The sequence below is a fragment of the Anolis sagrei genome, chromosome 2, assembly GCF_037176765.1.
Source record: "Anolis sagrei isolate rAnoSag1 chromosome 2, rAnoSag1.mat, whole genome shotgun sequence".
NCBI lineage: Eukaryota > Metazoa > Chordata > Lepidosauria > Squamata > Dactyloidae > Anolis > Anolis sagrei.
This window is the reverse complement of record NC_090022.1, coordinates 76971773-76999118: the sequence shown is the minus strand read 5'-3', so window position 1 is coordinate 76999118 and position 27346 is coordinate 76971773. Positions and strand designations below refer to the sequence as shown.

General features: G+C 42.6%; 1 protein-coding gene across 2 annotated transcripts in view; it reads left to right on the top strand.

Moving 5' to 3' along the window:
* FAM193B (family with sequence similarity 193 member B) overlaps positions 1-22582 on the top strand; it is a 35830-nt gene extending 13248 nt beyond the window's left edge. The window contains exons 2-10 of one of the 2 annotated variants that reach the window (XM_060765641.2): positions 8394-8633; positions 9025-9241; positions 9624-9824; positions 10373-10769; positions 12773-12968; positions 13398-13634; positions 15798-16797; positions 17674-17749; positions 22182-22582. In XM_060765641.2, coding sequence (XP_060621624.2) covers positions 8394-8633; positions 9025-9241; positions 9624-9824; positions 10373-10769; positions 12773-12968; positions 13398-13634; positions 15798-16797; positions 17674-17749; positions 22182-22278 — 2661 coding nt within the window. In that variant the 3' untranslated portion in view covers positions 22279-22582. The remainder of the gene's footprint in view (positions 1-8393; positions 8634-9024; positions 9242-9623; positions 9825-10372; positions 10770-12772; positions 12969-13397; positions 13635-15797; positions 16798-17673; positions 17750-22181) is intronic. The other variant, XM_060765642.2, reaches the window with a different exon arrangement.
* The last annotated feature ends 4764 nt before the right edge of the window (positions 22583-27346 follow it).

Genomic DNA, 27346 nt, shown 5'->3' with positions numbered 1-27346 from the left:
TGGATCTTCTGGCAGTCCAAGGCACTCTCAGAACTTTTCTCCAGCACCACAGTTCAAAAGCATCTATCTTCCTTCGCCCAGCCTTCCCTATGGTCCAGCTCTCACATCCGTAGGTGACTGTGGGGAATACCATTGCTTTAACTATGCGGATCTTTAGGATAACTTTATTGTGGATATGTATGAAATTCTCAAACCCTGGTTCTCCGCATGGGGGTCCCCAGATGTTTTGTCCTTCAACTCCCAGAAATCCTAACAGCTGGCAAACTGGCTGGGATTTCTGGGAGTTGTAGGCCAAAACACCTGGGGATCCACAGGTTGAGAACCACTGTTGTAAAAGTTACTATTAGAGCAGTGATTCTCAAAAATACTGGTCCTCCGGATGTTTTGGAATTCAACTCACAGCAGCCTCAACCACTTTAGCCAATGACTGTAGACCCTGGGAACGGAAGCAAAAAAATAATAATTAGAGGACTAAATTTGGGAATCACTATGTTAAAAGATTGAGAACTGAAAACAAGCTGCACTGAATTCATTGAGACTTTCTTCTACATAAACATATATTTCATTAAGCTCTGCATGATGTTGGTGGGCTGATATATTTGTGAACTGAAAAACTAGCATAATTGATTCCTGGATTTTTTTTTGCTGGATTCTAAGTTGATGATTACTCTGGATAGTCAAGTACATCATTCTAGCTCCTCTTTCCACAATAAGATCTATCATCAGATTGAAATAACATACTGTGAGACTATGTAGTACAGGATCTGTGTATGTCCTGAGAAGGTCTTAGGGACCATCTACATGTACCACATGGCGGCTGAATATCATCTATATGACCCACCAGCATCAAATCTATTTTCATGCTGCTGGACACCCCCCCCCCCCCGGCTTCCTGTTGTTTTGGGCTTAGTGGTGACCCTGGACATGAAATTGGCAAAGATTGTTGCTCAGTGCGTGTAGTGATAGCAACCAGAGTGACAAAGTTATGCAAAGGAGAAGATGGGAAAAAGAAGGTATTGCTTCTTCCTTTCTTCCTTCTTCTCTGATCACTTCATTGCTTTCATTTCTTGTGCTGAACGACAGCCACCATCAATTTTGTGCCTGGCAGCTTGTAGATCCAGAGTGACAGGGAGAAGATAAGTGCCATCCCCTATCCCCAGACTCCCCAAGTCTAGGAAAAAGAGATGGCCCGTCTTTTTAAACCACCACAAAATGTCGGCAAGCTTCAGGAAAATTTCAGTGTCCCATAAGTTTTTTAACATGGGACAGGACACATTAAAATGAATGCCCTCCGTGCATCATGTGGACACCACAGAGTGTATTCATTCCTTTCCCAGTTCACTTGGTCCATCTAGATCACACATGTCAAACACAAGGGCCATGGGCTGAATCCGTACCCCTATCCTTTTATGTGACCCACAAACTTTTGTGCCAGGGTAACATAGTTAGATGTATACAGTCTTACAACTATAAATTACATTTGAAGGCAATCATAAGACAGATGTGGCCCTCGGTGAAAATGAGTTTGATACCCCTGCCCTAGATGGCCAGGGTTAGAAAGTCTAGTTAGTAAAGAAGATGGAAACATGTGTTTACTCACTCTTCATAGGACCTGAGCTCTCCTACTTCATGAAATGGGATGATTCAAAAAGAAATTGTAACTAATGGCTTTCTACCTGACAGTAGTTATCATAACAGCTTAAGGTAGAAGCAAATTCATTACTTAGAAAAATTCTGGTACTGCCAAATAGTGGAACCAAGGAGAAGTTCTTTTTGTGGGGAAGTTGATCGTTTCTTATAATATGATTATATAACAGAATAAGAAACACAGAGAACTGAACACAGTTGCTTAGCACTCAGTATATGACCAAAAAAGCTTTTGTTAATGATTCATATCCATGAAACGGAGGCACCAGTAATAGCAAGATAAGTTCCATATATTTCTTGGTTATAGCTCTGTGATAAAATTTTTAAAAAGTTTTAAATTCTTGAACTGTTCCATCTACGTTTTCACGGGGGGGGGGGGGGATTGCTTATGTATGAAACAATGTTCTTTTTATTCTTTTTCATAGTACTTGTGTCCTCTGATATCAAATTTGGGGCTGTCTCATTATTTTTCTCAGCAATAATGTAGGGTTCCTGAGGCTGCAGGAAAGTGCATCCAAACGTTTTCATGGCTGAAGGAGTTCAGAATCTGTTTTTTTTTAACCAAGGTACATAACCAGACTGATCAAGCTACTCTGAAAGAGCCTTTACTATAGAGATAACAAAACTCTATTCTTCGCACAGAGGAACACTGGGCCAGATAGATTAACCTTGCCCTTTCTTGTAGCTGTGGCATGGTGGACACATAATGATAATAATAATAATAAATGTTATTTGTACCCCGCCACCATCTCCCCAATGGGGACTCCGAGTGGCTTACATGGGGCCAAGACCAAACAACAATTACAATAAAGAACGACTGAACGCAAACTGAAAACACAAACAATAAACAACATCATAATTACATAAAACATATGAATATACAACAATATAAAATTACAATAAACACAAACACAGTGACAATGGGCGGGCTACATGTAATGGCTAAAAGAACTAATTAAACCTGGTTAAAAACTTGGGTGAGATAAAAGTGAAACAAATTATTTGTGGAGGAGGGCTCATTATAGTGGGAGATGTGGAATCAAACTTTCCCACGAGGGGCGGACAGGACGTATACTCCAGTGACAGAACATTGCACATGAGGGATAATGTGGGATTGATGAGGGATAAGATCCCAGTGTCTGTGTATTTGATGTCTAAGGAGCATCCCTATATGTGCGTTGACAGATGCATCCCATTGTCTTCTTCTGAGCAAGATGTGTGGTAGCCTTATTGATTCAGGATGAACTATGAAGGCATTTTTAATGAGTTCAGCACTTCCACAGGACAGACATGTAGAAGGAACTCACAGGCACTGAATATGACCTTGCCTCCTTTTTCAATATTTGAGCTGTTTTTTTATAAGCATCCGAACTTTTAGTATAGTCAGCAATCCACATATACTGGGGTTAGGTTTGACTGTACTAAAACCCTCTCACAAGTGAAAAATCACATTTTTTTCAAAAATGAACCTGTGAGAACACATATCTGGGGATTTCAAGGTTCTCCAGCATGACTTCATGGTCAATGTCCATCGGAATCACACTGGAGAACCTAGAGATTCCAGTGGAGACGTCCTCTCTAGGAATTTATAGGTCCTTCTTCAAGGTCCTATGGCAGTGGTTCTCAACCTGTGGGTCCCGTGGTGTTTCGGCCTACAACTCCCAGGAATCCCAGCCAGTTTACCATCTGTTAGGATTTCTGGGAGTTGAAGGCCAAAACATCTGGGGACCCACAGGTTGAGAACCACTTTCCTATGATCAGCTCTGAGTTGGAAGGTGACGATAGGTTTGTGTTGGAGGACCTAGGAATTCCTAGAGAGAATTCATAGTACTTATGTTCTAAACAAATCCGTGAATAATCAAATTTGCAAATGTGAAAAGCCAACTGTACATATATACTTTTCTTTAGAATCCATCTTGGAGTAGGAGGCAGCATTTCTTGTCTCTGCTGAACCTCTCCATGGGGAGTGTTAATTGGCCGATCTCTATTGTATCACCGTCACCCCTTCCACTCAATCTTCATATAGGTCATTGTTCTTTAAAGATGACTTCAATGTTTGACAAATAGGATTCTGAATGGAGATGTATGTGAGCAAACATTCATGCTGTGCTTTAATTTTTTTTTTTAATCGCCTGCCTGAAACATGGGGGGTAGGGGTGGGGTGGGAGCAGAAGCAAGATAGAGCATTAAATTAGAACTGGATTCATGTGTCTATCAAAGGGTTTGGAAAACAGAGAAGCTCAGCTTGAGCTGTATATAGAGAAAAAGAGCAGCAAGCATTGATTTTGAGGCATAGCCGCATGCAGCCTGAGTTCTCCATATCTGAGAGAAACACTCTGTCCCACTGCTTCTTTCTAGGCATCTACCACTTCCACTAGAAGGCCTAAGAGTTAGTATTTTCTTAAGGCAATAAATTTTGACATAGGGTGCAATTGTCATATGGGGATGTTTTCAATTAAGTGACTTCCCACAAGGCAACAGAACTGGGAACGGCTCTCTAGGATAATTGTTCTCTGTCTAGCCATTGATACCCTGATCAGCTTGAAGAAATGAAAAACAAAGACTACTTTATCTGAAGTGCAAGAGAAGAGTTATGGTGAAATCAGACCCATGGAACCTGAGGTTACAGCACTCATTCCCACCACCTTTTATGGGTTAAATAAATGTGATGTGCAAGACCGCACAGGATTTTCATGTTCTTTAAGAGACTAAAATGCTCATTAAAATGAAGGAGAGGAATAATATACTATAGAGGTTCGGCATTGGCAAAAAGTTGCATATAAATCAGTAAACAAGCGCAGTGGGAGGTAAAGGGCACTATACTTCCAACTCAATTGTTATTTCCTGAAAAGTTCATGTTGACTTAGGCAATCCCATGAATTCGAAGCTTCCAAGTCAGCCTTTCATTAACCAGCTCTGCTCAGTTCTTATGGACTCAAGACCATGGCTTCCTTGATTGAATCAATCCATCTGTAATGTAATCTTCCTCATTTCCTATTGCCTCTTGCTTTACCAAGCAGTATCATGTTTTACTGTGAGTTATATTGTCTCGTAATATGTCCAAAATTCAATAGCCCCAGTTTAGTCATTTTAGCTTCTAGTAAGAGAGGAGTTTGATTTTCTCTCAGGCCCATTATTTATGTTTCTGGTAGTCCACGGTGCCCATAGAATATGCTTTCAGCATCCCAGTTTCTAACCCAGAGGTACTCAAAACGGATGTGTGTGTGTGACAGAGAAGAACATTGGTTTCTTTAGGAAACCTCATCTCCTGTTTACATAACCATAACTATTGATATAATGGATGCCTCTGAAAGCAAAGGTTTCTTAAAGAAGTAGGTAAGGCTTAACATGAAACAAACTTAAGTCGTTTGACCCCTGATAAAAGAAGTCAAGATTTATGCTGACAGATATAGAGGGAGAGGTCTGAACTCTCATGTTTGATTTTCATTAAAATTGCTAGGAGCATATCCTTTCAAGAGAATCCTTCAATATATGGGTGTTTCAGAGATGTCAAAAGGAAAAAATCGAATATATTTTGGGTGAGTGCAAAGGAGAGTTGCAAGTATGGGACATCTGCATTCAGTGCAAAAAAAAAGCTCCAATTCTTTATACGACATTTGTTTAGTATGTGCCCATTCTAAGGTAGATTCACCATGCTAGGTTTCCTGATAAGACAAATGGATTACACGATTTATGGAATGTTCAGGCTTTATCATAATGAAAGAATACTGAAAAAGCCACTTTCCTTAGCTATTGACTCAGGGGATAAATATAGGCTCCTCTTCCCCCACCCCTTCTGCTGATGTGCTTTCAGTTTTTTTGCTTGATAGGCTGTGTCTGCTTTACTGGATGTGGTCTGACACTGTCAGCCCATGCACCATGTTGGGCTTTCCCTTTGCGTCCTGAGGCCGACTACTCCTGCTCCCTGAGCACACCTGTTCCTGCAGTGATTGTAAGAAGAGGAGGCCGGTTTTCCTTCTGTCTCCTTCCAGCACACTCTTCGCCCTTGTGCTTTTGTCTCACCTTGCATCTGAGGAGAAACCATCTGCTTTGCAGCAGCAGCTATATGCGCCGCCCATTGTCCAGGGTTTCCAGTTGGTGGGAAGACAAAGCGACCCTGCCTTAACTCTGTCATGCTTGTCACCATCTTTAAGCAGCACTGAGGCCGATTCCTCGCCTGGCTTCCGCCTCCGGAGGCAGACAGGAAGCTAAGGGCCATGCCTTGTTGTGAGTGAAGAAAGAAAGGAGCAGCAAGGAATCTCTGCCTTACATGTGGCAGCTGTCCCACTGTCTTCAGGCACACGAAACATTCAGCAAGGGACAGGCTGACTGCTTCCTGAGCCCACAGGGCAGGGAGACAGTGCTGGGAAGATGGAGTGGGGAAAGCAGCACAGTGGGCCGCAGCAGAGTTTGGAAAGTTACTTCTCAAAAGAAATATTATAATGCCATGCCAAAGCTATCCTAACTGAGCAGTGGGAAGGTGTTACTTTGGGACCCAAAACACCATCCTTTCCTATCAAGTGGTCATTTATAGATGGCTTCATTATAGTTTTGATCTGAGGTTTCACCTATTGTTTCATCTTGCTTTAAATTTTTTATCTTGTGGATTTTTAAGGTTTTTCTAATTGTTAGAAGTCGTTTTAAGTAGAAATAATATAGATAAAAAATATTATTATCGGCATGTCAATATTATTTAACATATTATTACTTGGCTTGTTCTTCTTCAGTATATCACTATATATTTTTCTTCTTAAGAGTAACTTTAAAACTTCTAGATTCAGGCAGCAATTGAATCCAAGAATTGGAAAGTTGCTTATGTTTACGCTAGACAGCTATAAAAAGTACACTAAATATATTCATGTTGGAAAAGGAGATGCTTATGAAATGTGCTATGTGCTATAAAATTCACTGGAAAGAAAGTGACACCCCCTCCCCATTTTACACCTGGGAAAGAAGGAAGCAGTTCCTTACAAATTGGAAATCCCTCTCACCCAAATGCAAAGGAAATGCATTTCACAGGAAGAATACAGGAAATAAAAACTTTCCTTTATAAATTATAAACAAAAAGGAAGCTTTCACTCTATCACTTTGTTTCTATTTAGCTCTTTACTTTTGTTCTTCCTCTAAGACCTGCATAACTTCTTTCATTTTGTAGTATTTGTTGTCTGAAAGACAAAAGACAAAAATTACATTCTATATTCAAAGTTAAACTGTTTGAATTATTTTAATTGTGAATTTTAATACTTGTTTATATTTAATTCTGTTTTAATGTTTGTATATTTATATATTTTAAATTGTGTACTAATACTTTTATATTAAGCTGTTTTGAGTCCCTTCGAGAGAGATAAAGCAGGGTAATAATAATAATAATAATAATAATAATAATAATAATAATTCTAAGGCAAAATCATTCTGAATACTTGCCACATTTTTCTTTGTTACATGGAAACCAAAAGGAACTTGAGCAAAGACTATCACACTGAGTTAGGTTTTAATACGTGGTCCATATTGGCTTGTCTGCATGCATATGGCCCTTTGTACTGAGGGATAGTAGGAGTAGGCTTCGCTAGCATGTCTTCCTCTATTTTGTGTGTTTGTAAAGGATTGTGAGTGCTTTATGCATAATACTATTTTGTCAGGTGGGAATGATGGTTTTCTCTTAGCTTGATGTCTCAAACTGTAGCCATTTTGTAACTCCTGAAATTCATGGATCCCCTCATAAACCCTTTTTGGCCAAAAGTATGTCTAAAAAGGGTGTTCAAGCTGTCATAAAGCTGTGCTCCATGCTGTCCCCCAAAAACTCTGAATGACAAAAGGAGTGTGTCTGGGATACTTTCCAGACTGGAAATGGTGTGATAGCATGTCTGATTGTCCTGGGAGCAACAATCTGGCTTGCAGAAGGGACCCACCCCTACTCCTTCCACAGTTGCCCACTCTTGCAACCAGAGGACCATTCCAAAAGAGAATGCTATCCCCAGGTGCGAAAGTGCCTCCGGACTTTGAACCAACACTGGTGCATTTAAGACAAAATAATGTATAAGTCATATGCTATAATAAACCAATAACCCTATATTGATTTGGACTTACTAAATACGGTCTCATGTTGAAATTAATTATTGTATACACATGTATATGATTTCTTAACTAGATATTCTGTTTTTTTTCTAAAACACAATTTATTGTAACGCACACAATAATTTCAATGCCACCAACAGAAAAAATGTGTGTGTGTGTGTGTGTGTGTGTGTGTATGTGTATGTAAAAGCACTCACGATTCTAAGATGCACCCTATTTTAGATACATTTATATAGGGAAAATCTGTTGAAATAGTATTTACATCCCTTTTTTGACAGAGTGGACTGATTTGGAATAGTTAATACTGTTCGGAAGTCCTCCTTTAGCCCCACAAAAATAATTGAACATTGAGCATAGATCTGTTCATTAAAGACAATTGAATAATTTATGTTGAAAACATCCAAGTTGAGTGTATCTAGATACAACTGTAAACAATGTTTTAATTACTTTCAGAATTTGAATATAGTATATTTACCCATGCAGGGTATGGGGTTCTGGGAGTTGTGCTCCAAAAAGCAACTTTTCTAAGGTCAGAGTATATTCGTAATTTTGCAAGCACTGTGTGCAAAATGATGGTAGTGAGCAGCCCAGACCATCACTTGGCAAAGTCTCAGCGTGTGTTTTTCCTGTCAGTGATGTACTCAGAATGATTTGTGTATGCCCTGCTGCAGGTGCTGCCCACTTCCAACCAGTCGGTACAGACGTGCTGCTTACTGTGCCACCGGGAGCGTAAAGATTGGGGAGGGCCATCCCACAATGGATTGGTATCTCCTGGTGAGCGGCTGCCCCCAGACTTCGTACCAACACTGGTGCAGAATCTGCTGGGAGAGATGCCACTGTGGATCTGCCAGAGTTGCAGGCAGAGTGTAGAAGAAGAAGAAAGGAGGGCAGTCCAGGAGCAGGCACTGGCGGTAAGCATGTCACCCCACCAAGTCTATGCCAAGGCCCATAATTCACTATGGGACATATGCCCTTGGTAAACAGTGGCTAAAATTTACAATCTGCATAAATATCTTTCTGTATAGACTATATTCTACATTCCTGCCTATGTTGGTTGGTTGCTGTATTCCTGTCCGATTTTTTTTCTCCAGTGAGGGTACATATCTCTTTACTTCTGAGAGAGAGGTCAGGCCAGAGAGGAGAGTAACTCTCCTGTGAGTCCTTTGTGAATTTTGTGACCTGGCCTAACTAACCATGACACCGTAGTCATGTTCCTTGTTTTCATCTCACAGAATGCAAGCCCCATGTTTCCTGTTTCAAACCAGTATGCTGCCTTCTGAGCCAACAGCTTTCTCTTTGCAGGTCTCACTGTCACATACAGCCTGCAAATCACAGTCCTGTGGGGCAGGCTCCCACTCCTCTTCGTCTTCGTCATCTTCATCTTCGTGCCATGGGAATTCGGGAGACTGGGACCCTAGCTCCTTCCTGTCTGCGCACAAGCTCTCGGGGCTCTGGAACTCCCAGCATGTCAATGGGGCAGCTCAAGGCAGCTCCCTCGGGGGAACACCTGTAGTACCAGGTGAGTTTGGGCTGGCATTGGATTAGGGATAGTCTTCTCTCATCCAGCTGTGGGGTTCTCCTACAACTTCTTTTTGGGAGATTAGTATAAAAATTGGGATGAGGTGGTGTGGAAGTGGCAATTGCTAGAGAGTTCTAGTGTCTGCCATCCTATATCGCTATACGTGTTATGAGAAAAGGTGGTTGCACACAGGCCTGTGGCTTGCTCCTCTGAGGGCAAGGAGAGCTTTCTAGGAAGGCCCCATGCTGACTGGGCCCCTGGTCATCTACAAGAGGCCTCCATGACCTTGAACTCCCTTCAAGGGCCCAGATGGCATGCCACAAATGGGGAGGTAAGCAGGGGGCCTGGAGAGCAGCCAGCTCCATCTCTGACTCCCTTGCAGGTGACAAGCACCCCGGCCTCCCTCCGGAGTGTGCCAGCCAGGCCCCTGCTGTGGGTGGTGGGCTCAAAGCCTGTCCTTACAGCCACGCGCTCTCCCCAGCTCCCAGCGGCACCCCAGGTTCACCTCTGCCTACCTCACTCGACTTCTGCAAAACGCTTCCCAAGCAGTTCAAGAGCATGTGCCGGAGACCCACCCCGCCAGGTCTGTATGTGCGGGGCCTGGGGAAGGCCAGCAGACCAAATGTGGAGGGCAAGAGTGCCACTATATTGTGGGGCTCCCTGCTGAGGGCTCTTTCCCCCTTCTGAAGCCTCTGTACAGTCTAATGTTGAGCTGTGTTGCTGTTGGTTGTACATCTCTTTAGCCAAAAAGACTCAACCTGGCAAAATTTGATTCCTTCTGTCTTCAGTGGAAGGATCTTGTACATGTCTCTGAGCTTGGGCTTGTGTGGCTGGATTTCCTTGCATGATATTATGACCTAGTCACTTGTGGTAAAGTATCATAGTTAGAAATCAGCTTGTAACTGAGAACAGGATGGCCACATTGGGAGGGACTGAGCTGTGGGATCTAAATATGTGGTTCTAAAACCTTAAAAGCATTAGAGGAAGGGAAATACCTCTGTCCTGTCTGGAGGGGAACACCCGCTGTGTGGGCTTAGTAGCTGCGGGATATTTTGCCCCACATAGCAGTTGTGGAAGCCTCTGTTCGCTTGATATTGGACCCAACATTTTTCTGTTTTTCTTTGGCTGCAGGAGAGGCCTTCCACTCCTCAGAGCACCACCGTCACGTGGACCTCACAGCTCCTCCCAACAGTCCCACAGGCCTCCCTTCGCAGCCACCGGCACTCCTCCCAACAAAGCAGATGCCTGCGCACCCTGGGCCCTTTAGCTCTCCTCCTCACGTCCACCTGAGCTCCTCACCGCAGGCGGCCCCGTTCCCTGCACCTGCCCTCAGTCCACACACACCAGCCCCAAAACCAGGAGCAGAGTCCCCTCCGACTGGATCTTGTAAGAGCCCACATCTACCCACTACCAATGTGCCACTGCTGAAGATACCACCTCCTGTAGGCTGCACGCACCCATGCAACGGCCATTGCAGTGGTTCCTTGGGTCCTCCTACTGCCTCACATCAGCTGCCCAACACCAACAGGTGAGTGGAACCCTAGTTGGTGAGGGCAGCCAGCATTGCTGACTGAACTTCTTTCTCAATACTTTCCCCAGGGTAATATGCCATTTAGCTTTGTTCTCATTGCTCTCATTGGATCTCAAGTCCTTTGGGGTATTAATACAATTTAGAACAGTGTATCATTCTGTTCAGTAAAGACGTATCTGTGTTTGGTGCGAATGAACTGCACCAGGCACACCAATGTCTTAAAAAGCAGAGTGCTGGTCTTCTCTTCATCTGTGACATGTAAGCAGCTGCATTCCCAACTTTGGTCTCCTCTGCTGGATTTTCTCTGATTGACAAAGGAGTATTGCTTTCTGACTCCAAGAGTAGGAATGAGAGGCAATTTTGTAATCTTTAGAGGTGCTTCCCATGACACTGCTTGAGATAAGATCTTCCATTTTCCTAAATTGGATTCATGCATTTCTGAAGGATGCAGTTCTGAAGGATGAAGTACTGATTTGGTCCCAGACCTGGATTGCCTTTGGGAGGGCCAAGAGATGCTATGGATTTCTTCTTCAAAGCCCTGATCTCTGACATCATTAATCTCATCCTTCCCTTTCTCCTCACAAAAAGAAGCACAAAGTAAAATGCAACTTTTCCAGGCATTGACTGGGTTCTGAAATATTTCACTACTTTTGTTCCTTCTGTTAAGGAAGTGATGATAAGAGTGAAGTAGACTTAGCCTGCACTTCAGGGAGTCATTCCTTAAGATGCCAGTTGAGCCCTGAGCTGGCTTTACTTCCCCCTTTCCTTTCCCAATGATGCAAAGCAGCCAGCTCAGTCTTGGCCTTGAGGAAGATGACCCAAGAGGTGTAGTGAGCTCAGTTGCTCACCTGCCTAATTATTCTTCTCCTTTTTCGCTGGTAGGGTTTGTGGGGTTAAGGGTGATTTTTTTTTCTTTCAAGTATTTTTATATCTTTTGCTGAAAATGTCCAAGGTGGCGCCACAGTTCAAAGAACAAAATGATTCTGAAAATCTCATTACACATACTAAAACCAAGGAAAAGTAGGAAAAAGTTGAGCTACAGTAATATTCATGATCAGTCAGCATACGCCGCAGGGAACAATTCTTAGGCTTTAGGTGAATCCGGACAGATCTCTTTGGGAGTAAGACAAACTGTTCCAACAAAAGAAAGAAAACATTATTTCCTTAATAGCCTCTGAAGACAAGGAGTACATGGATCAGGATATTCACTGATGATCTCAATAATGAGGCAAGTGTCTGTGAGAAAATCTTATTATCAGCTTACACTGCTCCCAAACCTGTGGGCTGATATGGGCGGGATATAAGTGATGCAAATAAATAAATAAATAAATATTTCTGGGAAGCTAAACAGGGTAGCCCTGGTTAATATTTGAATGGGAGACAGCTAATAAATTCCAGGAGTTGTAGGCTATAGTGTAGAGGAAGGAACTGGTAAGACCATACCTGAGTATTCTTTTTGCAAGAAAATCCTATAAAATGCATAGGGTTCCCATAAGTTGACAAGTAGCTTGAAGGCACATTCATAAATGTGAAACCCAGGACTTTAACTTGAGTTTGGGAAAATACAATGTCCAAAAGTGTTTGGACATTACTGAGGCATGGTTAACTCCAATCAGAATAATCATTTTCCAAGCAGATGCACCAGTCAAAATTGGTGAAATTATGGTGTGCCATAGGTGCTTTCCAAGCCATTCAAGCTCAGGCCTAGATCCAAATATCTCTTCACAAGATACGAACTTGTTCTTTCCATGAAGGTGTGTTTCCTTTCTAAATACCTTGTCTGTTACCATCAACACATCCCCTTACTCATAGTATTTCCATCTGATCTGGCTTGAGTATCCTTTCATTGACATCCATCTACTCCTTTATGGTTAAAGATAAAAGTCTACCACATCCTTTGGGAAAAGAATTGTTCACAACTGATATTTCTTCCCTGCTTGTTCTTTTCCTCTATCCTTCCTGCACCTCCTTCCCTCTTCCTCTCTGTCATTGTGCCACAGGGACCCTGCCTGTAAGGGCCACAAGTTCCCAAACGGTACAAGCTGTCATGCACCACAGTCGTGTGAAGCAGATGAGGGGCTCGGTGAGGATGAAGACAGCAGTTCTGAACGTAGCTCTTGCACCTCATCCTCCACAACCCAAAAAGATGGGAAATTCTGTGACTGCTGCTACTGTGAGTTCTTTGGCCACAATGCGGTAAGTAAAACCATCCACGACCTTTGCTTACAGACTCATTTGTTATGTGCGGGTGGCAGGGCCCCTTGAGGACAACATGCTGATGACATAGACATAGCATCTATGGTTGCTCATCGGTTGGCTTCTATAACCTTCAGATAACCCACCCAACTTTACCCCTCCTCCCATTTTATGACCTTGTACAACCTCACAATCTTGACTGGTTGTTGCTGTCCCGGGTTTTTGTACCTTACCCTCAGTTGCCTCAGCTCTGGACCTCTACAGAACTGGATGTAATTGTTTATAAGCATGTGGTTTGCTGGGTATCTCTGCAAAGCCCTGGGCTGATGAAAGGGAGAGTTTTGAGAAGACTCTTGGGATGGCTTTGCATTGTGATGCTATCTGTCCTGCTGTACCAACAGTAGACCAATAGCCCAGCTCTGTCCACAGCCTCCAGCTGCTCCAACAAGCCGGAACTACGCTGAAATCCGGGAGAAGCTGCGTTCTCGGCTGACCAAAAGAAAAGAGGAGCTTCCTCAAAAGCTAGGGCACAGCAGCAGCTCAGGAGAGCCAGCTGTAGACCATCGGGATGTGGATGAACTCCTAGACTATATCAACAGCACTGAACCGAAGCCCCTCAATAGCGCCAAGGCAGCCAAACGAGCACGGCACAAGCAGAAGAAGAAGGTGAGCAAAATGTACATGTGATTGAGAGCAGTTGGATCAAGACCCCTTAGCAGATGACAGAGAAAACCTGACTCCGTGGGCTGGATGAGAGAGTTGAATGATAAGCCCTGAATGAGGATGGGAGAGAATGTGATTTAGGAGTCTAGCCTAAATTGTTGCAGCACTCCCCTCTTCCACAGAAGTAGAACACTTGTCTGTCAGTTTCTTAATGTGTCTAATTGGGTGGACTGATGGATGTAGATCAGAATGAAGAGAGAATGAAATATTGGGCAAATCTGCATTTTTCATATACCTGTTTGTCTATATTGGAAGCATAGACAGAGATGGCAGAAGTTATGGAGCTAACTCACAGACATTCTTCTTGCAAGTGGATCATGTGATTTCTCTCTCAGTATTTCATGTGCTGCGAATGATAGCTCAGGGCCTAATCTGGCGAGGTTTTCTTTCATAGTAAATACACATAGGGATGTGTGAACATCTTTGGCATATTGCATCAAATGAAGCAATTGGTCCAGAAGTTGCTGCTCTGATTAACTGTGGCTTTCACAAGTCTCAGACAGAGTTTGCTCCTCTCCTTGGTTTTTACGTTGTGATGCCAGGAAGAACCCCCAAGCTCCTTGCCAATAAGGTCCGGCTCTGCTCCATTTCCCTGAGCTTTTCTCAGAGGACTCTCCTGGCTATTCATCTGAATCAAAACAGCAAAGAGAAGGAAAGCACACGTGACAAAAGAAAATTACCATAAACCTTGAGAGAGATTATTTTCTGAATTTACATAATCTATTATTGTTTATATAGTATGTTTCTGTCATGGTATTTCATCTGATATCACATACTAATTAAGGATCAATATGCAACAGGTACATAACCTGCCCAGTCTGATCTGCAGGGCTTTTCTGTCTGGCTCATGGCATTCCCTTCTTTTTCCTTCTCACTGAAACTGTCTTAAAACTTCGTAACTTAATATAATTGTAAAGCTTAATACAGAGAGTCATGTTAGATAAGATCAAAGGCCTATGTAATCCAATATTCCAGTTGCACAGTGATCAGTTAGTTGCCAGTAGAAAGCGTACCAACAGGATATGAGTGCATGTACATGGATACATAGAAGCATACTCCCTCTGATACAGAAAGTAACATAGAACCATCCTAGCAATTGTTAACTCCATCTTCCAGGGATTTATCCGATCCTCTATTACATCATCCAGAATGGCAGCCATCAGTATATCTTGTGGCAGTGAGTTGCAAAGTTTAACACTCTCCTGTTTGATGAAGTATTCCCCTTTGTCCAGAATCTCTTGCCATTCGCTGTAGATGATGACCCTTGGTAATTTCTTCCTTCTTGTCCATTGTCTCCTTACCATGTGTAATGTCATAAACCTCAGTATGCTTCTCTGGGCAGAAAACTGGACAGCATTCTAGTTGGATTAGATCTGTATGAGATAGAGAGAGAGAGAGAGAGAGAGACTTCAGCTCTGTCCACTTATGCCCGCTGCTGTCTTGAAGTTCACAACAGATTTTCCCAGGGGGAAAATTCTCCATCTATCTGGCCTGTTTGTGCAATCATTTCTAAGGGAGAGATGATAGCGATGAAGTAGGATTCTCTTCAGAAAAACATTGTGGCTCTACCACTGTAATGTGTGAAGAAATCAGAAATCAAAGTGAGTTGAGAGTGTTATTGCGGTTGATGATGAATTTTAAAAGCCTCCCATCATTCCCACTTGATTCCCTAGTTTGGCCAGGGAGTTTGTCATCTTCTGTCTTGTGTTTCCACGCTCACCCCTTCGTCCTTTCCCCCCATGCTGCAGTGCCATGTGCTGGGTTTTGGGGCGGGTAATGTGGCAGCCTTGCTGGGGTTTGTATTCTATGGGAAATCCATGTGGGAGTTGCTGGCAGTTCATCTCTTCCCTAAGGTTTGTTACTATAGCGCAGACTTTCTGTATGCCATTTTATTGGCTCCCAGCACCGATTCCCCAGGTATACAGTGTGGCGTGCTACAGCACCCTTTCAGTTGCACAAAAACATCAGCTTGCCAGACTGAAAGGTTTATCTGAATATCTGGCTCAGACCGTAGTGAGTCGTTGTCCTTCACCCTCGCCATAGCCCTCTATTAGATGGCATGATGACACTCTTGGTGAGTTCATGTTGTTAATTTCTCATGTTTAGGAGAAGGAAAAAGCTCAGCTGGAGGCTGAGGCCCAGAAGCGAGTGGACCGAACTCCACCCACAGGCCAAGACCAGGAGTTGGCTGAGGAAAAACTGCTGGAGTGGCCTCAGCTTGAACTGGAGCGGGTGAACAGCTTTCTGAGCAGCCGACTGCAGGAGATCAAAAACACTATCAAGGATTCCATCCGTGCCAGCTTCAGCGTCTATGACCTCAACCTAGACGTCAACGATTTCCCCAAGAAAGCAGCTGTGCTGGAGCAGAAGAACCTGCTCTCCCACCTCAATGGCTCCTCTGATCTGCAGGAGATTGACCTTGATCTGTCTCCGCTCAGCCTGGGTGCACCACATACACTGTTGCAGAATGAGATTGGTCCCCGGTGGGCTGAGAGTCCTGGTGAGGTACCTCCGCCAGCCTCTGAGAATGGTGTGGTGAAACGGCTCAATGCTGTGCCCAACCTCTCCCGCATGATTTGGGTTCAGTCACCCAAGGCAACAGACTCCCCCCAGGAAAGTGGGGTTGGCCATGAGGCCAAGGAAGCAGCGCCAGGCAGGGGAGGGGAGGTGCAGGAACAAGCACCTGCCACAGGGAAGCAGAGGAAAGCCAAGCGGCAAGGCTGCCCAGCCAAAAAGGGAGAGGCTGTCACGGCTAGTGATAATACTGGCTCCAAGGGGGCCGGACAGAAGAATCCTCCTAAGGGCACTGCTCCGGATGCCGCAAAAGGAGGCGGCAGCAGCAGCACAGAGCCAGGTGACAGCACCAGAGGATTGCGGCAGGGCCAGGGATGGGGCTGTGGTGGCTCTAAAGCCGACAAAGAAAGAAGTACCGATGCGAAGAGCAGGAGAGGTGAAAACAGAGCTGAACAGACAGAGCAAGAGCCACCTCCTTCGGGAATGAGCGACCGGCACCTTTCCCACACAGCTGCCACAGATGACTTGCCCCCGCTGAAGGGCAAAGGCAAGAAGAGTAGGAACAAAATGGAGAAAGCAAGCCCTTCCATTGGTGAGTCTTGGGGACTTTTTCCCATGCCTGAATGTCTCTGCTTGAGAATGGGGAAGGGGAGTTAAGTACCAAGAGAAGTAAAGTTACTCTGTATGCTACCTTAAATGTTACACTGAACTGGCTAGTCTTATCTCCCTAAGGCCCAGGAAGGTTTAGATCATGATTATGCATTACAAGTAAAATATGCAGATTTTCTGTACCTAGATTACTATATGGTGTTTTGGGTAGGGTTTTTTGTTTTTGTTTTAAAGTATATTATGAAGAGCCAGGAGAGCAGAAGGGCCAACGTTCATGGAGGAGGAAACTGTACATGCCACAAAAACTTAGACTGAGATTAGATCTGAGGAATAAGTCACCTTCATTTTCTTTTTACTGCCATAGTCAGTATAGTCACTAGTGAAGGATTATAGGAGGTCTAGTCAAACAGCATCCAAAGAGCTGCAAGGCCAAACCTGCCTAGCCATTAATTTCTGATATTTCTTTGCAGTTATGAAAACCAGAAACTTTTTAACTGAAGTTGAGATTTGTATCATTCCACATTCAAGCCATCTGAAATTTTAAATCTGTTGGTTTGTTAGTTTGTTTAGGGTATTTTCCTGTTTCTTTCTATCCTCATGTTTGCTGTTGTATTACAAACATGGGGTAGATAATAATCACTCACTTTGATGCACACTCTGCTTTTTCTATTTTTGGCTGGTAGATTGTAGACAGGGACACACTTTGTATCACTGCAAGATAGCTTCCCGGCATAAATGGCTAGCAGCTATGTCTGAATGCCATATCCTGGGGTTGGGCGGGAAATCCCCATTACTGACTCTTCTCTTTGAGACACTCTTCACTCAGTCAGTGAATATTTTTGCTGCTGTGCTTTGCTAGATGATGTGTTCCTGCCCAAAGACTTGGATGGTGTGGAAATGGATGAGACTGACAGAGAAGTGGAGTACTTCAAGAGGTAAGACCATCTCCCATTAGACCTCATCTGGGCAACTGTGAGAGGCTAGAAAACCATATTAGCTCCCACGATGTTGGGAGTTTTGGTTCACCCACATCTTTATGCATTTTCTAATGGCAGCATTAAAAAACAAAAGCAAACAATTACTATTTCTTATAAATAGCACTACGAAAGACCTAACCTGGGCATAGCCTGGTACCTAAGCTAGTAATATTCTAAAGCAGGAAAAAACATATGAATAAGCTTCCATAAATGCTAACCAAATGTCCAATTCATGTAAAGGTATTTTGTGCATAAATCAGATGGGTGGAGTCAAAGTATGAAGTCCCAAACAGCAAGGATCAAGGGCCAATTCCACCCTGCTCCCCCCCCCCCCCAATATATATCTACCCAATTACTGAAATATTTCATGCCAGTTAAATTATCTAGCCATAACATTCTGAACCAGATGAAGGTTTTATATGTTTCTAATAGAAAATCCCAAATGCAACATAATGTATTGGTTAGAACTAGTATTAGAGAGTAAATTGATAAATATTCACTGAAAGTGAAAAAAGGGGTTTTGAGCAGCAGATGAGTAAAACTGGCTCTAAAGTTATTTCAGAGCTTCAAACCTTGTTTTTGAAAGAGTAATATAGCTCCATCCTAAAGTCAAATATCACTTCTGTTGGTAGCCCTTGTCAACCAGTAGTATTTCAGCATTATCGTTCATTTGTTCTCATTTTGCCCATTACTGATTCCCAGGTACCTATTCAGCATGACAGGTAGATCTGAATTAGAGTGAAACCTCATTTAAAATGCTTCCTAAGATGGGTGTGTGTGTGTTTAGCTTGTTTCCAAAAGGTACCAAATCAATTTGAACACATTTTACAGGAGTTTTTAAAAAGTACTGAGGATATGCAGTCTTTTGCTATAAAATGTGATTTTCCAAGCCCTGTACATTTTGATACATTTCTGATAGCTTTGAACTGTACATTTATTTATGCATTTATTTATTTATTTATTTGCTAGCTACATTTTTATACCGCCCCTCTCAGCCCGCAGGCAACTCAAGGCGGTTCACAAGGCAACAATTCAATGCTAACAACATCATAAAAACATTTAAAACATTTAAAAGCATTTACATGTCAATTAAGACCATAACACATTAGTAAAAGCAAATCATTTCGTCTCCAAGATAAAAACGAAATCCGATCTCATAATCCAATTGTTCCGTATTCCTACGTCTGTTACACTGCCTTTTCAAACACCTGCTCAAACAGCCAGGTTTTGACTTTTTTCGGAAAGTCAAAAGGGATGGAGCTGATCTAATGTCCCTAGGAAGGGTGTTCCATAGCCGAGGGGCCACCACTGAGAAGGCCCTGTCTCTCATCCCCACCAAACGTATTTGTGACGCAGACAGAGTCAAGAGCAGGGCCTCCCCAGATGATCTTAACATCCTAGATGGTTCATAAGGGGAGATGCGTTCGGACAGGTAAGTTGGGTCAGAAGCGTTTAGGGCTTTATAGGCTAAAGCCAGCACTTTGAATTGTGCCCGGTAGCAAACTGGCAGCATACATAATATTCTACTCCTGGCTAACAATGTGCTGCTATCTATAACTCATTTTTCATTTTTTAAAAATTTAAGACCTTTTGGAAACACACACAGACAGGTATACACATATACATTCAGGTCAAGAGTGATTCCTGCAGTATGTGTATTGCATTGGGGGGGGGGGGGGGGAGAGAATCTATAAAGGAGCACTTGACAGCAGCATCTGGAATCATCCCATCATGTAGAAAGGCAGGGAATCAGAGCAATTTTACCCAGACAGTGCAGAAGGAAACCATAGTAAATTTCTATTGTAACATTTTCTGGAGAGTTTTTACCATTGCCGTAAAAATAATAAAGAATCTTGTAGATATAACATAGTTACAGTAGATTGCAGTCCATAAAGCCTTAGGCCAGTTGTTCTTCATCTTTTCCCCTTTAACTATATTTTGTTGCCATGAACCACTAAGACTTAACTCAAAATTTAAAACCTCAAAGTGCATCTAATATTTGTTTAACTTTTCAAATTTGGAGGAGAAAAGGGAGAAATACATAAAGGCACACTTTCTTACTATGATATTTTTATGGGAATGATTCCAAAATAATAGAAATAATAATACCACCAGAACAACAAATCATGGCCATAATATAACTTCATCGTTAATTCAATCTTGTTGAAGCATCTCCCTTCTTATTATCCCTGTGCCACATTCCCTTCAGGTTCACACTTGAGGGGAATTAATCTGGAAATGTGCAACCACTGGTGAAGAAGACATAGTTATCACTGCCTTCATCAGTCACTCACTGTGTTGCTGCAGTAGATGATGAGATGCTGATATGGGCAACCTTCAGCCTTCTCTGCCAGTGGTGGGGTTGTTGTCCAATTTGGTGGTGGTGTGAGATGGCAGTGAAGCACTTGTGGTCCATTTTGAAGATGAACTCAAGAAGCTTCGGCTTGGCCTTCCATCCAGACATCCTGGTATGATCTCTTGGTCTGGGTCATGCCTATGCACACACTAGCCACCGGAGACATAGGAACAGCTAGTGATGCTCCACTTCGGCCTTGTTTAGTCTGCTCCTGCTCAGTTGGGGTTGTAGTGGAGGAGAAAGATGACTGTTGGTGCTTTGTCACCATAACCATCTGAGAGAAACCAACGCAGAGGAGCAGCCCCCTTTCTAGCAACAGCAGTGTCTCACTGAGCTTCATCTTAAAGAAAGGTACAACAGAAGAGTGGCCGGCAGCTGAAAATAGCCACCTCTGCCAGTTACAATGTCAATTTCTCCCTGATCCCTGGGAGGGCTCCCTGCTTGCTGGACCGGCTTCTCCCTCTGAAACATTTCAAGCCTTTCTGAACCCACAGGTGTGGTCCATAGGTTAAGAACTGCTTAGTTTATGCCAAGTAAAGTCTGTGCCTTAAGGTGATTTCCAAGACATTTTGTTCTTTTTACCATAGACAATGGAATCAAAAGCTGTGAGTCTCCCATTGATTAAAGGTTGTTCACCACAGTAACCAGGGCTATTTGAGCCATAAAACTGAATCAAAATCATACTGGAGTGGTTCTACACAATCTGCTGCCTCCTACTCGAACACCTTGTTCAGAAAGAACAGGCTGCTAGTTGGACAAATCCAGTTTTGGGAAGGTTTCCTTAGGAGCATTCGCTGAGCCAATTTTCTCAAAGACGCTAAAGCCAATTCTTACCTTCAGCCATTTTCTATATTTTGATATTTGGTGTACAAGAATCCACCAAATTCATCTATACATGTTACTCTCAAACTACCTTTCCTGTAGTTCTGCTATTTGTGGAAGTACAATGGGCAAGTGGCCCTCCAAAGGTGGTAGGACTGCAACTGCCATCAGCCAATATAGCCAGTGATGGGGATTGGTGGGAATTGCAGCCCAACATCTGGAGGATTACCTCTGCTCTGAAAGCACTTGACTCTTTCTGTAATGCAAACAGCATCCATCCACAGAAGAATCCTTTCCTATCTAAATTTCTCCCCAGTAATTTTTTTTCCATGTTGGATCCATGTTTCATTAATCCTGTATTTCCTCCAGTTCTCTTTTCCTATTCCCATTTTTTCTGTTGTTTTCCAGTTTGAGCTGCCTCTTCTGCTCAGTTCTTTTAGCTGTTATGCATTATGTTCCTTCGTTCCTATCCTTGTGAGAATGACTTCATACATCCTTCATATACCCATAACCTCACCCCCCAAATCCTTTCTTTCCTAACTCATTCATCCTAACATATTTTCTCTTGCATATTTTGCAAACTAATGTTTGTCATGGACATTGCCATACCCAGCACTTTTATATTTCTAAAAAAAATGGCCTTAATTTTGCAGAGACTCCAGATATTTGGACATTGCATACCATCTGAACCGCTTTTTAAAAGAATGAGAAGTGCGTAGGACACAATAAAATTAATTTTATGGTAACTGTGAATACCAGGGACCTAAAGAATAGGAAGAATAAAATTGTTGAAAATTGTACTTCTCATATATTAGAAAACCCTTATAGGGAGAATCCCTCGATTGATGAAAATCTTCACAGTTCAGGATTTACTCTGTGTGAATTTTGCAAGAGGGCTGCTCTTTTTGCAAAATAAACAGCATTTTCTGTGTAGAAAATTTATGCAGAGAAATACTACTTTTTATGCAGAAATATTTTTCCTACATATAAAATATAGCATTCTGCACTTGGAGAAAAATATGTAAATTTTGCACCAAATAAATCCCAATCTAAAAATAGTCATGAAAACTCCAGAGTTTTCTAAGGCTTTCTCAGTGTGAGATGAAAGCTGTTCAAATTGCTTGCTGCTTCCTTTGTGGATAAAATTAACCAATAATTTTATCCCTTGTGTGTGAATGAAATTTGTCCTCATTGAATTTTCTGTACTTGCAGGTTTTGCCTGGACTCAGCCAAGCAGACCCGGCAGAAAGTGGCTGTGAACTGGACCAATTTCACCCTGAAGAAAACCACTTCGAGTGCAGCTCAGTGAGGTGTGCGGTGCATCCCTGGTATATGTGCAGGGCCCCACACTTCGCCTCCCCTTCCCCCAAACCCATAGACAGACACTTGACCTCACCGACCCCTTGGCCCTCATCCTCCTTCCCCTTTCCCGGGGCTCCCATACCTAGCCTATAGGTGGGGCCTGGATAGCCCGTGTCCCTCACCTCTCAGTGTTCGACGTTCGGGGAGATCCTGACTGAGCCGCCCCAAGCCCAGGGGCAGTCTTGATCGGCCAAGGCCCAGCGTGGCACAGGGACCAGGCTGCACCCAATAAAGGACTTTTTAATTTTTTATTTTATTTAAAAAACTCTACTTTTCTGTTGTTTGTTCTGGCTTTTCCTGGTCCCTGGGCGATAAGATGATGTCCCCCTTGGATGGAAGGGGGATTCTGCAGCAAGACAGCATGAAACCTGTGCCCTTGAGTGCTCACTTCAGGTCCACACAGTTGTTGTGGATTCACAGAAGGGCTGCAAGCACGTATGGAGCTACTGTGCATGGTGAATGGGGATTGCAGTATCTGGTGTGAGCATCCTTATTTATCTGCTGCCACAATCAGAGGCAGAGCTTTTGGGTGTGATACAATTGTCCACTTCTGGAAACCACATGTCTCATTCAGTTCTTAGCTGTACTTCCCTCATTCGCAGGGAATGCTATCCTTGCAGCTGAAATGCTGTGCTATGCCATACCATGCAGTGTTTCCTCCAGGAATCTCCTATCAGAGGAAAGGCTGTTGTTTCTCCTCAGGCAAGCAACCTTACAATCAGCAGTTTCATTTGCCTCCTGAAGGAATGAGAATTTTAGGCACGTTCCAGAGCTGCTTAAGTTCACTTCACATAAGACTACCAGCTTTCCAATTGAGATATCACTTCTATGTAGACAACTTCATTTACGTTGTCCATGGATGAGGTGTGCATACTTGTCTGTTCTAGCAGAGAAGCATACACACAGGACACTATCAAATGGCTGCAGGTTCCTGCAACAAAATAAACTGGTTTGTGCTCCTCACACATGACCACGTATGTGTTATTTCCTACAAGGAAGTGATATCCCCATGGGAAAGTCATCTTTTATAGTATTTAATGTAATTCTGCATGTTAGCACTGGAAGAATCTAAGTAGGTATCTCAGATGAAATGAAGAGTACCGCTGTACGACATGAGTAACACACTCTCAAGGTCTGTTTTTGCAGAATTAACATTTCCCCAAACACTGCTGAAACTAGGTGGTAAACAATGCTACACTCCATACCTTAAAAGGGGTTATTCTGTTAGATTTAAAGGAGGCCTCTTGGTTTGCCATGGAGTTTTTCTTTTAACAGTGTGGCTCCAGAAGTGATGAAGCCCTTGGTGGCAGGAAAGAAGCTGAATTGGTTTCCAGACCAAATGAAAGGGTTCCCTCCCTGTTCTGATCACCTCTTTGCAAATTCAAGCCCTGTTCCAAGACTTGTTTCTTCTACCACTACAACACAGTATCTTATTTTCCAGGATGACAGTAGGGTGAACATCCTAGTGACTATCCTCGGAGATGTGTCTTCATAGCAATTTCGTTTCTCCTACTGCAAATGGACACAATTCATTGGAAGAAAAGTATAAATGATATGACCCCTTTACATCTTTAAATAACCATAAATATGGGGGAAGGGAAGAAGGGCGGCAGTATACCTATGACAAAAATGTAGAGTATCCTACTGTTGTCTTACCGTAGACCTGCTCTATTGCAGTTGACTTCCACATACGTGCACCTTTCCTCTTAGAACAGTATTGGAGAAATCTGTAGTCTTCCAGGTCTTGTTGGATTCTAGTTCCAGTTAACCTTGTAATAGTAATATTTGGAAGACTACAAGTCACCCAACCTTTCCTTAAAGTAATGGCAGCAGTGGGCACTTGGGTTTAGCTGCTGTTGGCCTTAATTGCACTTTCAAGAATTATCCCAACACCCACTAATTCTAACAGCCCCACTAGGCCAATCTTGAGTATCATTTTTCCATTGTGTGATATGGATGATCCTATCATACTAACTTGGCATCTGCCTTTCAGTTTCCATGGTTTCAGCTGGAGTACTGAGACTGGCACACTGACTTTCACCAAAACATTACCTGTGTAACATTTCTGATCATTTCTCTCACGTATTTGACAACCATGGCCCCACACCATGTAAGGTGTGGTGGTCTGATCCTGACTGTTGGGTCTGCCATGGTTTGTTCTGCCCTAATCACGACTCTGTTTGGTGCCCATTCTACTAGGTTGACATCTGGCACAACAGCCTTTCTAGGATTCTTATTTCTTTACTTTTTGATACTGTGAAATCTTTCGTGCTGAAAGATAAACTGGCATTTGGACAGAATGACTTAGTTGTGCTGCATAATTGCTGTCCATGGCTAGCACCGGGGCTGAGCTCTCTGGCACTGGGTCACAGTGGGTGAGAACCTGCCTTGGAATTAGACCAGCAGCAGCTGTGAAGACTGTCAGTCCATGCAGTCTACCATGGTGCTTGACCCTGCACCCCTCAATTTCAACCCTGCTATGACCTCTTTGCTACTGAAGCCACTTTACAGCCTCAAACACCTGTCCTAACATTAACCATAACACTAAGGGATGATGATGATATTTATTTATACCCTGCTTTTTCTCTCTGCAAGGAGACTCAAACGGATGCCAGTTTCTAGTCACCACATGAGTTTTTATATACCAGAATTCTATATTCTATATATTAGAAATTATTTCCCATTTGCAACACTGAGCATGCAAGACCAGCGCATATGTTCTTGGTAAAGCTAATTATTGCTCCAGTAGACTATTCTTAAAGGGGGGGGGGGTGCATTACTAAGCGGTCTCACAACCTCCAGTCAGGTACATTACCAGCTAGAAATGGAATCTAGGTCTTCTAGGGCAATTTTATTAAGTGAGATTACATGTGAAAAGATGGCTGGTATAACAGTGGGAGGGGAGAAGAGATGGAAAGCATCTTAGGTACTGCCTTCAGCTATGCACCCAGCAGGTAGGATGAACCAACAAAAGCTAGAATCCCATTAGTTTTATCTGCTTCATTAGTATGGCAAGTTCAATTGATTTCATCCTTACTCCATTCATATTGTAAAATATTATTGTCCGTAGCGTAAGTTTCAGGAGGTAAGCAACTCTAGTTTTCCCTTTGATCTGTACTGCATCAAAGACAGTGATTTACCAGAACCTTTCACAAGTATAATTAAGTATGTGAGAGACGAGAAAGTTTTATGCAACCCAACAAACCAAAAACACCCAGCTTCAAGGTAAATCAAATGACCTAAGTTCATTCATATTGAAATTTACAGAATATTTTGCAATTTTCTGAAAGATCACTGCACAGGGTCTCTGAAAATGGGGTGGATGCAGAATAATTGATACAGGTTCAAGGAAACAACTGGACCAATGAAGAAGGAACCACTTGATCTGAAAAACACAGATCAACTTGACTATTTCAGTCAGCCATCCACTCTTAACTCACCAGCATTCAGCAGCCAGACAAATGCCTATAGGAAATTAAGTCAGGCATAAAGGCAACAAGGCTTATGTTGTGTATTCTCAGTGCTCGGATAAATATGCTGCTTCAGAATGTGGAATCATCAAGGAATTTATTCTGTATGAACCTGCAGGGTTTTTTTTTAAAAAAAAGATAAAACCAGCTTAACTAGTTCTGGCACTGAATCCCATTATTGGTATTTTGGGGGGTTTTTTTACCATGCAGAATTTCCTTCATCTTTTGTGAACATGGAACCAATCTATTTAATCCACTTCAGATGTAAGTGTAAGAGAACCCAATAAGGTAGCTTCTCTGATCATGTTGTCAATAATTTTTTTCTTAAACTAGACTTCTATCATGTCACCATAACCTCATGTGTTTTATTAGCCTAGGTGTAATCCTATACCTATTTTCCTGAGTCCCACTGAACTCACTGAGACATCTATGTAGACATATATAGGGTTGCACGGACTCCCTCCACCCCTAATCTTTTATTTTCTGATACCATGATCAGTATCGTAAATATGATACTGTTTCTGTAGTGTAGGGATATTTGCTGCTTATTTTTAGCCTCCCTTTTGATCATTCTTTTCATTACTAAAACCTTATTACCAAAACAAATTGAAGTGACAACTTTCTATCACTCTTCAAAGATCTCTTTTCCTTTTAGAAATCGAGACCTCTTCTCCTTGTACATGAAGTTTTGGCCCTAATGTTTACAACTCCATATTTTTTTCAGAATGAATTTCACTGTCATGCTGTTGTATATTCAGCCAATTTGGAAAGTAACTTTGGAAAGATGCTACTTTGTTTTGTGGAACATGCCACTCTTCATAATTCATTCCTATGCACATATAGTTAGAAATATTCAGTGCAACATGCTCACTAAGAACTACATTTAGGATCTTGTCATGCTCCCCTATACCAACTCTGTTCAGACATCTACTCAGGAAATTCATTATCGGACCTTACCACATTATCTACAATATTAGAGGTACCTTCATTTGCTCATCCTCTACTGCAATGGTTCCCAAACTCTGATCCTCAATGTGTTCTGGACTTCATCCCTGATTATGGCCAAGGCAGCAGGAAACTGATATCAAAAATATCAGAGTTTGGGAACCACTGCTCTAATGTGAAATATGCCGTTCTCTATCAACTGTTCCCTTCAGCACTCTGTATTAGGGAAATAGGCTACTCTATGCCATAGGATAAGTATCATAAACCATATACTAGAAATGGGAATACATAAAAGCTAGTTCTAGGACACTTCAGTTTTCCTGGGAAGTTCATCTCGGACCTCAGAACAGTCCTTGAATGAAAATATTACAAAGGAAAATTGGAAAGGGAAACAGTAGAATTGGAATATATCCACTAACTCCAGTCATAGAATCAAAGAGTTAGAAGAGACCTCGTGGACCATCCAGTCCAACCTCCTACCAAGAAGCAGGAAAATTGCATTCAAAGCACCACTGACAGATGGCCATCCAGCCTCTGTTTAAAAGCCTTCAAAGAAGGAGTCCCCACCACACTCTGGGATAGAGAGTTCCACTGCTGAAC